Genomic DNA, 13,429 nt, shown 5'->3' with positions numbered 1-13,429 from the left:
TTTACTTTAATACTCTCAATAGAAATTATTCACGTGCGTGACATGAAGAGAGGTTTGTTTTGTGAAAAAAAGAAAGGTGTCATTGTAGAAACTTGTAATACTGTTCTATAAGATCACAAAGATGAATACAAATACCAAGTTGTGTAAATTGCATGGATGAGGTCGCAACTTCATTTCCCACTTTAAGAGTGTTCATACTAAAAATCAAAACGGAACCAAATCATTGAAAAATTGTTTTTTTTTTTCTAAACAATTCTTCTTTGCATTCCAGATTTTGAAAAGAAACAACTACAATGCTGGATTATTGCTGGTCACTCAGTGGTCTATTGGCTTTGCTTCAATTGCAGAGACTATGAGCCATGAGGTCCCGAGATCGACTGATGAACCAAAAAGAAACAACTATAATGATGGTATTCAATATTTAGATCCAAAAGTGCATACAACAAACATATCCCACCTCAAGGATTTCATGCCTTGACCAAAAATACATGAAGGGGGGCCTAAAGCTTAAACAGAAATTCAGCCTATCAAGATGGTTCTCCATCTCTCTACAACCTAGAAACTTTTTTCTTAAACCATTTTGAAAGGTGCTTAATCCTGGCTTGCAATTCATTTCTCTTGAAGTAATGCCGGGCGTTTTCTAGCATCTGGGTTATGTCATGCTTCACTGCTTCCAAGCTCCTATAATAGTCATTCTTTAACCTTTCTCTGATCAGTTCAGGGAACAATTGAACAGGAAAGCTGCAACAATTTCACGATACATCATTAGTTCTCAAACACATACACAGGAATGTGAATAATCAATATATCGCCTCCCTTTACCTGTTGCAGAAATCCACCTTCTGAACAGCTAGATTCATTTGTCGGATGGCCTCAAAGTCCTGCATCATTTACGGAATACAATATGATCAGTTGACATCCTTGATGACAGAAAGCAGTTTACACTCGTGTGTTATCCTAATAACAGTTAACAAGACAAGGATAAAAAGGCATACAACAAACCTTCTTTTCAGATTTAGAGAAATAGTGAAGCAGCTTATCTCTGCTTTCATGATCAATATGAGGTGATTTCCATGACATGGACGCATCATGCAATTCCCAAGGACAATGCCTATGAGGTACGCCATCTTCCTTCTCATACCTAACCTCATACGTTAACCACGGGCTATCAGGAAACTCAAGAGATTTCGCCTGACATCCCACAATTTCACCTTGCCACCACGTGCCGCCTCCCCCTGAGTCCCTCCACCAGACCTCACAGTGTTCTCCCACTGCCCAGTTTCTTCCAGTGGCAGCATCATACCAGCTTTTCTCAACTATGAAGTCACTGAAGTCAATTTCGGGCATTGTTAATTTGAAGGTTTTACCATTCACAGCTGAAGAAGACTCCACAAATTTGAATAAGATCTTGGTACAACTTTCTCCTGAACCAGGCATGGTATCATAATCAAGGCTTATAACCTTGCAGATTTCCACAGCTCTGATTTTTTCCTTCAGTGATCCCCATGGACCCCAAGGGCCCAGATCTGACTTCAAAGCCAAGTCCATATACTCTTGATGACCCTAAAAAGTCACAAGCCAAATAGTTAATAATTAAACAGTAGTATCCAGCAATCAAACTCAGAGAGAGAGAGAGAGAGAGAGTGTGTGTGTGTGTGTGTGTGTTTACCTGTCTCAGGTATACAACTTCATCACCTAGCTGGGGAATATAACGGTAACCTTCCTCGTGTTTAGACAACATCAGCCATGATAATTTTCCAACAGGGTCAGTCAACATCCTTTGAGATGACACAATTTGGTCCGACTGATTTCTAGTAGACCTCGATCTCAGAAGTCTTGTATCACAGACTTTGGTGGAAGAATCTTCTGCATCTACTGATGTCCTCTGATAGCCCCCTCTCGATTTAGGGATACGGCTCAAAGAGTCCGGTTCACGTGAAGTCGCCTTGATCTTTAAGGTTCTTAGCCTGCGTGCTGAATCAGTTGCAGCTTCAGAGAGATTCAATCCTGCATCATAATAAGCATTGATACGAGAAGTATTTTCTTCCAATTTACCATCAAAGCCTTCTGCTTTTGTCTTGTCCTTGCTAAAAAATCTCCGCGAACTTGATGTGCCAGAACCTCCACTCATTTCTGGTATTTCCAGATTTGAAGTCCGGTCCATGTATGAAGAATTTCCACGCATTAAGGTTCCAGAACCTATTTCCTCCTGTGAAAGATACTTGAGAGAAGCATTATCCATTGATACATCAGAGTGCTTTCTTGCATGCTTTGGTGTGCGGCTTTTAACCTCTCCCCACCTAATTTTGTTATCGATGTCACAAAAAGATGCCTCCACAGGATTCCCAGCCTCTATGGTTTTCCCAGGATCTGTAAACACATTGGTCATGAGATTTCCAGAGAACTGCACATTAACGGCACCTGCCAAAGATGAAGCTCCATCCACAGAGCTATTATTTATCTCCTTATCTAGACCAGCTTCATGATATCTAGAAGATGAAGAATCTTGCAAAACCTCTTGTTTCTTTGAATCACGACGGAGCGGAAGCTTCAAAACCAATCTTTTTCTTTCAACATTTGTTTGAGATTCAGGAACAGCTAGAGAATTGGCGATATCATGAATCTCATGTGGAGATGATTTATCTTTATTCAGTATGTCTTGCATGTTCTGAAAGCTTCCATCACACTCATTGCTTTGACTATGGATCTTATTCTCATGATGTTCACTATCTGATGAGTCAGCTTCCCAGTCATTTTCTTCTTCATCTGTAGATGTTCCAGGGTTCTGAGAAAGCACATTACGAGCATTCCGTGCTGCAACTCTCTGAGGTCTCGACGTTTTTGCTCTAACTTTCCTCTTTGAAACTTTCCGGCCACCTTTTGGATTTTTAATTTTGTTACTTCCAGATATAATGCCATCCTCCTCGCTCAGATTCCTTTTCTTCCCGCGTCTCTCAGAAGAGGTAACCTAAAAGGCATTAAAATTCAGTCCAAGTAGGTCAAATGAGAACAGCTATCATATAGGTAAAGACTGTGATCACCTTTTGTGTTTTTCTTCTCGATCTGCGAAGTCCATCCTTATGGCTACATTCAACTTCACTGTCATCTGCGCTGCATTCTGGAGCACTAGAGGAGCTGGTGTTAATATTTGCTCTCTCCTCTTCACTCGAATTTTCCTCAGTAACATGAAAATCTGAATCCGTGTCCTCACTTATGAATTCATTTTCTGGCTCCCATAGCATGGTATCGATGAAATCTGGAAGTGGCTCTATCACTCTCTCCCAATCGGGCAACGGAGGCAAGTGATAGTCCATGCCTGCACCAATATCCAGGCCAACTGCAAAATTTACTGAAGACGGTTTCCACTCCATTTTCAAAGCACCCAGACGCCGCCTCTGGTATTGACTCTGGTATGGCTCTGGATATGGAATCATACCTATCATTTCCATAAGTCAACCATATGAGAATAATATATTAACCGAAGATCAATCCCAAATTCCCAATTAGGTAGGAGCCAACACGTACTTGAATCGCAGATAGGATCTTGATAATTTCTTCGATGAGGAGGAAGCTGGGTCTCCTGAATCAGGATGATATGTAAATAAAAGATAAATATGACAAAGATTGTTTAACATCACGAGACTGTACAATGCATATTATACAAGTGGCACATGTGATAATAAGAATCAATTTCTTTTTTTTTTTCTTTTTTTGAAAGAATATGGATCAATTTCTTAATGCCTTAGTTGATACTAATTGCAAATATAGAGGAAATTCACACCAGAACAAAGAAGTAAGTGGTATCGACAAGATGAATTGACCTGATCAAGAATATGCCCAGCATTATCCCGCACAAGGGGGCGATAATCTCCCAGGAAGAACTAGAGAAGACACAAACAACCATCATAGGAGAATAGCAGAACACCAAATTGAACAAAAGATATATTGGATAGGGTTGTGGACAACTGTCTGAATAAAATCTTAGAATACCTGATCATATTTAGCATCTTTCTGGGACTCTCCTTCACCTGTGTTTATTAAATATATCTGGCCCACATCATCTGAGAGTACAATGGATGTCCCATCCCTATGAAACAGAGATACCACGTATAATCAGAAATATTAAAAAGATAAAAAGAAAATGTTAATCTTTGTCAGAGAAAGAAAAAGAAGTATTTAAGTCCAAGATTTTATTTAATTCATAATCCATGAAGTAAGGATGGTGGCACTAGTGAAAAACAAAATTCATCATGCCACAAACGGGAAGGGAAGAGTGGAGTCGGAGATACAATTAAAAACTACAAAGTAGAACCAGGACGACAAGCCGTACCTCCTCATATGCATTAACTCCCATACCAGATTACATTGTGACATTTGTTGATTCAACTATGAAAGAAGAAAAGTATATTTAACTAGTGAATAAGGTACTGAGATCACTTACGCAGAAAACTTCCCATCAACCAACTTAACGTGCCCAACTTCATAAATCTTGATGGGTGTTCCTTCCCAGATCTATAAACACAAATTAAAGAAACTCAGTACAAAATAAGCAAGAGAACAATGAATTAGAAAAAATAATCTATAACTCACATCCCATATGATTGTTTGTCCATCATACCCAGCACTCATAGCAATCCGAGGATTAAAGGGATGAACATCCAGAACATAAGACTGCCAAGAATTTGACAGCAGTCAAGTGAGCCACAAGAGCAATAGATTAAAATATGCAGAACCGAATGAAAGGTATTCATTGAGCAGAAGAGCATCAATTTTGACAGTATGAAAGAAGCACCACTTACAGATGCATTATGACCGGTCAAAGAATGTACTAAACTACCATCAACAGCATTCCAAACACATATTCTGCAATCTGCACAATTGTTACACTTAATAAAGAGACTAACCATAATTATAACTTTTAATGCACACAACAATACCATTTTGATGTTTTAATAAAAGATAACCCCTTGGAAGGAGAATAGTGGAAACATGAAATGATGGGCACACAGCAATGCATACTAAAATTTGTAAAGTGGCAGAATTGTTTAGCATAGTGAACATGGAACGTGGAAAAGAAAAATTGGATCTTTCACTTGAGTAATCAATGCTGCAAAGAAGAAAGAAATTTTGGCTGATCTTAGATGGTATGTGAGGGAAACTGAAGTGTAGGGAAATGAAATTAAGTACTTTCTCTGTAAATTCTTTTTATTCCGGAAACTCCCTTCTGTTATATTTTGTATAACTGAGAGATGGATAAATACTGTACCCATGATAGCTGCAAGCACAAAGCGGTTATCCAGACTCCATACAATCATGTTTACACCACGAGGGGTAGGAAGAAATCTCTGACGTGGGCCACCTCGAGGAGGTTGAGGAGGCAGTGGAGGAGGTGGAACTTTGAGATGGTAAGCACGGATCCATCGTCCAAATTTTCCCTGTAGTGATAAGTTGGCATGATACCATGCTCATTAACATCAAATTAAAGCCACAAGAATGAAAATAAAATAGTGCTGATGCTCACATGCGATCTGTGTGATTTTGGAACCCATATAATGGCACTGCCATCACGTGAGCAGGTAACTATGTTGTTATGACAAAACCTGGACTTACATTAAGATCCAAACCACTGGTGTTTAGTAGATTCAAAAAGAGATTAATAGTTGCACAGATACCACCCAAAAATAAATATCGCAAACTCACATACATGAATGTCAAATTATATGAGACGTATCGATAATATGCCGTACCATGAATTTTTGGATTTCATAATATTCTCCTCCTTCAAAAAGTCAGAATGTGAAGATTTTGATGGAATGGCACAACCACTGCACATAGGGAAGCCACAAATATGTTAGGAAACTTCTAAAACAAATTTTAGTCCCAGAAGAAACCAATGAAATAAATTTCACTCCTGATGGTATTATTGACTATTGAGGACCTGAAAGCATAAATACAATATTAAATCGTATACATCCTTGGGATACACATAGAAAGTAAAGAGAAAAATATGGAAACTTAAAGTTCATTTTCAGGAGACACTAAATAACAAACAAGGAACAGGCACAATTGTGTTAACTGGCAAAAATAATAGTCCCAAAATCAATGCATTTAATATTTTCCACATATAACTAGACAAACTTGATAATATAAGTAAACTGAGGTGAGAAGTGCCAGCAACTTGATAACATATAAATTTTTTGAATATATGGAAGATGAAAAGAGGAAGCAAGAGTGGAGAGAGTGCCATCCACTCCAGTGGCTGTGCACAAAGATAGCCACACAGCAGTTGCGCGCAGAGGTAACTATGCCTCTATCAGGGACTGTATTTGATTTAAATTAGATAGATCTAGCCTATGATTATTCCAAACAATGTAAATCTAGTAACAATGTAGAAATATTAGCAAAATTCATTGACTGTTGATTTATAAGACCTTGGGACACACAAACCTGAATTGCACGTAATTGACATCATTCTCATGGCCAGACAAGACATCCAGCTCATGTATTGGTTGTTCTGGGTCATCCGTGGTAAATTTCAAAGCACTGTATACCTGCAAATAACTTGGTGTTGATGAACTATTCAACCTGACACATGGCAGGCTGAAGTAACCAAATATGCACCAGTGGACAAAAAACGTGAACAGAATAAAGAAAGTATAGTTAAACATACCCGGGCAAAAGTATCAGAGCTACCGGTGACAAAAACAGTTCCACTAGCATTGTAAGCACAACAAAGTATTTGATGGCACTGTGGGCTACTGCTTGATGAGGGTCCAAGACTTGAAATACCATTGCTCTTCCCTGCAAGTAATCACAGAGATGTTTGTTTGCACCCCCCAAATGATAGTAATCAATAAAGCAACACGCAAAGAAGCATCATCTAACCTGTTAAAGGATCCGAAGGTTTTGGCATGAATATCCTTGGACGATATTGGGAGTACCTAGCATCCCAAATTCGACATGTCCCATCATCTGATGACCTACAGATGGGATTGATGACAAAGTAATAGCAGAATGATGTCAAGCACTGTTTCGCTAAATACTAGTGATAAAATAACAGCCACAACATTTTCAAAAATCTTTTCTAAAAACTTGATAACAACTGCAAATGAAGCATAGTTTTAGAAATCTTGACTTACATGAAGATGTTCCAAATCATGCTATTCAGTAGAATCATAACATTACAGAGAAAAATAAGAAGCAACATCAGGGAGCAATAATAAAGCTTTGAATGAGGCTTACGATAACAGTTGGTAATTTGTATTAGGCCTTGGACTGAATGCAATAGCAGTCACAGCTCCAGTATGGCCCTGCAGAACGGAAATGGGACATCCATCTGGCAAACACCACTGCAGGTAAAGGTAATTATTCACTTGAAGCAGAATGCAAATTGGTTGAAAAGAAAATGAAAAGAAGCAAACTGAAAAAGGTCAGGAGTTGGGTATACATACAACTCGAATAACAAAATCATTTGAAGCAGATGCCACCAATGTGTTGTTTGAACTCACAGCCAAGTCAGTAATATCACCCTTTGATTCATAAGAACAAGAAGAATGAGTAAAATAACAAAGGACAACAATACATAATTCAAAGCCATAGAGAGAGAGAGAGAGAGAGAGAGAGAGATGAGGTGGGGTGGGGATGGAGAGACATGTCACCCATATTATGTAAACAATCATAACTCACTTCGTGTCCACGACAGCTAGTCAAGCAAAGTGCAGTTTCCATTGACCAAATCTTGACAAGACGATCATCCGATCCAGTGATAACATATCTTCCAGACCGATCAAAAATGGCTACAAGATAAGGTACTAGTCACTTTTTTTGTGCAGAAAAAAAATATATATCACAGATTCACATATACAATGCAATATGTTTATGTTTAGCAAACCACATAAAGACACTAGAAGCTCCAAGAGTAAATATACCAATTTTCCATAGAAGCACCAAGAGGGTGCATGATACAAGATAACCGGGAATAGTTTATTTACAAGAGACATAACAGCGAAAATTCCAATGATTTGGACCTCCAAATAGTGCAGTCTTCAATTTCAATTAATTAACATGAAAATTTTGGCCAAATACCTTTATCACAGATAGTATCAACTAATATTTAAACTGAGACTTACGACGAAACGATATATCATCCTAGGTGCCTAGAAAGAACATCTGATTATTATAGTGAACCATACCACAATAGACAGCATTACGATGCCCCCTGAGCTTCTTTTTGTTGTTCATTTTTTGTACCATAGTTGATGGTTTAGCAATGGCATAGCATGCAGAGCGAATGGATGGTGCACGATGATGCTTAGTGAAACCTCCTCCAATTTCCCTTAAACCTAGGGCACGAATTTGTCCAGCCTGCATGTAAGGCCAACGCAGGTAAGAAGGAAGCGGTTTAACTCCCCTATTTACCACATTTCTATCACCTGAAATTCAGGAAGTAAGAATTCATAAATGGAGTGATACTTAAAGAACCCACAGTGCATGACCTGAATGATTAAACTGGAATATGAAAAGACAAGAAAAAAAATAACAGACAAACAAACATTAATGAATCAACCTAAAAGTCTATCTACTTTCAGACTAAAGCTGCACAAACAGGCTCCAAATGAGTGCAGAAGACATACATAAGCGTCAAAGTGACAATGAAAGGTAAACATAATATTACCTAATCCTAACCTATTATAATATAGGTTTATGCTACAAAATACCATCTATATCAAAGAATTAATTGTTCAAAAAAGCATGAACTTAAGATGAGTCAGTTGAGACGTTGAGTGGATTTTCACAGTATCTTTCACTTTCCTTCTAGGTGTTACACAAATATAATATGTCAATAACCGTTATAGCCCACCCGCAGGTACCTGGCTATATCGGACCATCATTTATGGTAATGGCATATCAGTCTTAAGTGATACTTGGACCAATATAGAAGAATACCTAATGAGCGTACACAAAACTATGAAGAAACTTCTATATCATGATAATGTATTAGTTACCAACATAATAAGATACAGGATTACTAGTATGAATGAATTTGATAAAACAAAAGTAGCATTATACTAGTATGAACGAATATTCACATGATCTACATTTCATATAGAAAAAGGGCAAGTTTCAACCCCACACCCAACCCCCTACAAACAATATATTTTCAGATGGCTGTAAATATTACTTACAATCCAGAAGCGAAAAGGACCCCGTTCCCAATAATGTAGGGACATCAGCTGCATTCAGAGTATTCCTTCCAACCTTGCCATGCACAGGAGTGGCTATAGTCAACATCAGTTGCTTTAGAAGCTTTACCAAGTGATCATTCTGTATATGAGGATACCTATTGGTCATAAAAAGGCTAAACATTACAACCACAATATAGGAAATATTGTGACTACATTCATTATGGAGCCAAATTAAACAAAAGTTAAGTAAATAATAACGAAAGAAACCATGTGTGTGTGTGTGTGTGTAAAAATAATAAAACCTTTTACAGTTTGTCAGGTTAAGACCATATCCAAAAACTTAGGTATTGATATGTGAACCGGCAAGGTTTAGTTTATATTCTTATTTCACTCCCAAGTGCAGCTCTTCTCTCCATCAAATTCAAACCCCACATGTGATGGTGCAGCGCATGAGTTGTTTCTTCTCTAACCCCAATCGGCAAGAAGTGAGCTCTTGACCAACAATGTCAGAATCCAGAGAATTTCATGTGTTATTAGACTCCAATTTATCTATATTTCTAATCATTATTTCGTGAGATTGCTCAATCATGGAAAAAGCTAAAGGCTTTTGCTACATAATACCATGTGTCTCATATGATGGAACTCAAAGTTATCAACCCATCTTTACATAACATGTGTCTCATGCTTATTTCTAACCAAAATAATAATTATCTTGTGGTCATTTATAGTTGTGTACAAATGTATTAAAACTGGATTCTCACTTGATTATTTCTAGAAATATGGTCAGCAATACCTGATGGGAGCCGATTTTATAAAATTAACTGGACAACTAGTTCTCACACCTCACCTTTTTTTTTTATCTTGCATATTAGTCGGTGAATTCACTATTGGAAAGAAGAAAAATTGAAGATTAAATTTCAGAGTTAGGGTTCCATCAAGGAATCTTAGCAAGTTATGAGCCAAATTCAGAGCTGAAGTATAATGAAACATATGCATTACATATACCATGCAAAAATTAAGTAAGTAATGATAAATGATATATCCTCAGTAATAAGAAGAAGAAGACATGGCATGAGCATAAACAACATGAGTAACAAGAAGAGATCCAATGCTTGACACTGAAATGAGTGAAATCTACAATACTTGATACTGATCTCCAGTACTTGATACTGAAATCTTCCCGTAATATGCATTAAACAAAAAAAAACATTAAACAAGATAAGAATTGTTTCCTACCTTTCAACCAACTTGTTGTAACTCAGTGGGAAAGAGCTGTTACTATCATTATCATCGGGATTGCTTACACCGCTTCTTGAAAACCACGCATGATACCTTCTAGGCAGAAGTTGATGTTCCAAAAGATCATTCGCAAGTTGTTCAAAAGTCTTCCGACATGGCCCAACAGATAGAAAATGCATAATCAAAAAGTATACTTCTTTAATATCTACATCTGCTCCAGCCTCAACAGTGTGACCTGTATTTCTCTCTTCTTTTTCAACTTTAGCCCTCTCATTCACCTTAATTAATAGATTTGAAGGTGCTGTATTAAGAGAATTCGCACCACCAAACGGAGTGCACTTCCAAGGATCCATTATTGGAGTAAAAGCTGAAATATCAAAGAATATATTGAAATTATTAAATAATACCAAGATAATAAGTATAGAGCAAGCCAGTCAGTATAAAGAAGCTGAAGAATGGATAGAAAAATATCAGTAAAATTAAACACCAAAAGTCAAAATAACAGTAGGTGGAAGTGCATAGTTTCCTAATAGATATTACCATCAGTACGAAAATACAAGGCGTGGTTCATCCTCTAAGAGAGAGTAGATGCAGATATGCTGGAAAGAATAACCGCCCAGATCTGGACATGGGAACTTATGATGAATTTATTTACAAAATAGCATTTGTATTACTAAAGCTGGAAATTTTATTTTTCCAAAGTCAAGGAGGTGGATATGTATAGATAAATGGCCTGAAAATGCCACATTGCAGTCAGAGAAATCTTGTTATGTTTTTGTAGGTAAATAATTAAAAGGCCCAAAAATGACTCAAGGGAAGGACGTGCAGCCCAAACACTATTGGCACATGATGCTTTTTTAGCAAAAAATTATATCCTGTTGGATGAGATACAATTATATATCTATGAAAGAAAGGTTTCCTCAAAAGCAAATGCCACCTGGGGAAATATGGACTTCTATCTCAATAAATATCAATGCCAAGGCCTAGGAGTTCAACAAAGGAGAAACCAAAATCATATAAGCAGACTAGATATCACATAAGTCATATCTTGGGGGGAAGTGAAGTCACTGTTTGGAATTTCAAAATATTGACTGGAAGGAAATAAAAATCGCAAAAAAGAAAGAAAGCTAACTTCTTCAGAAAGTTCACGAGTTTTCTCCCATTAGTAGCAAACAGAAACTTGAGGGGCAATTCAAAACCCACATAGGGTTTAAGGTTTAGATCAAAACACTAAAACACATAGATCAAAATGCTTCTTAATTTCTTCCATCAAAGTTATTTAAGCAGAAAGTTCAGCGTAACGGTTGAGATTCCTCCATTATTATTTACAGATCATCGATCCAAATGGATAAATGTAAGTGTTAATTGCTACACATGACACAAGCCCGAAAGATGGCATAAATCTCCTCCAGCTTTTCCTAAAATCTAAATCCAAATACAAGATACTATTCCCTAAAAGTTTAAACAACGATGGGATGAGTTCGAACCATGACTGCACAACAGGTCATAGGGGTAGGCCTTTTTTTTCAAGACCCCCTTTCGGAAAACGCATTGGCAGTCAAAACTCAAAATTGATATTGATGTATCCGAACAGGTCTCAAGCTAGGTAGATACTATAACTTGGAAGAGATCAAACATATTGGCTACAAGTATGTGTCAATGTTCTGTTCGAAAATTGCACTCAGGCGTAGATGGCGAGAGATGGTGAAAATAGCTAAAGCAGCGCATTAAAATCTCTTAAGGACTTCACATGCGTTCCTTGTATAAACAGTTAACCTTCTTGATTATGATATCTCACTGAAATGGGAGGAGATGATGCCTAAACCATGCAATTATAATACGGGAAAAAAAAACTAATAGGAAGTTCCAACGTCAGGAACTTCTCTTTCCCACCCCTTCTGATTATTTACCAGAGGAGCTTCATAATTGGGCTGTAAAGGGTGGGAGATCAGTTAAAACTATTCCAATTCTCTAAGTTCCGTCTCTACTCGTATATTTGTTCCTTTCTAGCCATTAACACCAACGGCTCCAAATTCTTATAATCTAATAGCAGAGAGCTTAAAGCCGGGAGCTTCATTATAACCGTTCCTGTTATACAAACAAATCCATGACCGATTACTTTAATAGCTTCCGTAAATTCAAGATAATGCGGCAATTAATATCTAGAGATTCCATAAATCTATCAACAAACTCCATATCCTCCATTTCCACAATAGCTAATAAAGTGTGTTTGACTGATGGGGATGCCATAAAAAAAAACTATAAGAGATAAGCATGGCATTATGATTTGGTGTCCAAGATCAATCAATATCCTGGCAATTCAAACATTGGAAGCAAATGCACAGACATAACATAAGCTTGTGAATTGAATTCAACCTTCAAACTTGCTTCATCAAATCAAGGGGGAGAGAGACTGAAACTGAAGCTGTGGCCGAATTCAGTATGCAGTTGGTTCCCTAAAAATCCAAAAGCACAGTCAGTATCACAAATTCTCGCAGTAGAAAAAAGCACAAGATCTAATTCGAGTTATAGTGAACAAAACCAACTCAAACAAAAGCTTAATTACCTTTTCACAGAGCCGAAATTACTAAAACACCAATGAGAAATCGGGGTTTGGAGACACACGAGCAAAAAGACTCAAAGTTAGGAGCTTTATTAGGTTTGGGGAGTCCTCCGATTTCAAAGTTGGAATCTTTTTTTGGGGGTTTCTATTCGAATTGGTTTTGGGGTTATATATTATGCTGGGTTTTTACAGAGTGAACAATTCAGGTGCTTTTGCCCAAATTGGAGGAGCAGCAAAAATGGAGTGGTATTTAATTTTATTTTTCTATTAATTAATTCTAGGAAGGAATTCAAAATTAAATTTTGCGGAGAATTGGGAAAGAACGAAAGAAATTGCCCAAGTACTCATCGGTTTCAGGTTCACCGAATCAGCGTGGCCCTTGCCTCTCTGTTTCGGACAAATTCATAACCGTCTTTCTTTCCATTTTTCATTCTTTATTCTT

General features: G+C 37.4%; 1 protein-coding gene across 3 annotated transcripts; it reads right to left on the bottom strand.

Moving 5' to 3' along the window:
- Window positions 1–394: 394 nt before the first annotated feature.
- Window positions 395–13,322, bottom strand: LOC126793802 (uncharacterized). Of its 3 annotated transcripts, none has more exons than XM_050520425.1 (25): window positions 12,991–13,322; window positions 12,801–12,880; window positions 10,422–10,791; window positions 9,186–9,340; window positions 8,193–8,432; window positions 7,687–7,796; window positions 7,452–7,529; window positions 7,243–7,349; window positions 6,886–6,980; window positions 6,671–6,801; window positions 6,448–6,551; window positions 5,748–5,825; window positions 5,522–5,600; window positions 5,267–5,435; window positions 4,800–4,870; window positions 4,591–4,671; window positions 4,442–4,512; window positions 3,991–4,087; window positions 3,822–3,881; window positions 3,526–3,580; window positions 3,042–3,436; window positions 1,670–2,968; window positions 1,003–1,563; window positions 823–881; window positions 395–741 (listed from the first exon to the last, which is right to left on the bottom strand). In XM_050520425.1, the coding sequence occupies exons 3-25, from the start codon at window positions 10,775–10,777 to the stop codon at window positions 549–551; spliced, it is 4,644 nt and encodes a 1,547-aa protein (XP_050376382.1). In that variant the 5' UTR covers window positions 10,778–10,791; window positions 12,801–12,880; window positions 12,991–13,322; the 3' UTR covers window positions 395–548. The 3 variants fall into 3 exon arrangements, with proteins under 3 accessions (XP_050376382.1, XP_050376383.1, XP_050376385.1); XM_050520426.1 differs by having other exon boundaries at window positions 12,839–12,880; XM_050520428.1 differs by lacking the exons at window positions 12,801–12,880; window positions 12,991–13,322 and having other exon boundaries at window positions 8,193–8,364; window positions 10,422–10,569.
- Between the last annotated feature and the right edge of the window lie 107 nt (window positions 13,323–13,429).

This window comes from Argentina anserina, chromosome 5 (genome assembly GCF_933775445.1).
Source record: "Argentina anserina chromosome 5, drPotAnse1.1, whole genome shotgun sequence".
NCBI lineage: Eukaryota > Viridiplantae > Streptophyta > Magnoliopsida > Rosales > Rosaceae > Argentina > Argentina anserina.
Note: the sequence above shows the minus strand (reverse complement) of the source record. Positions and strands in the feature narration are given on the sequence as shown.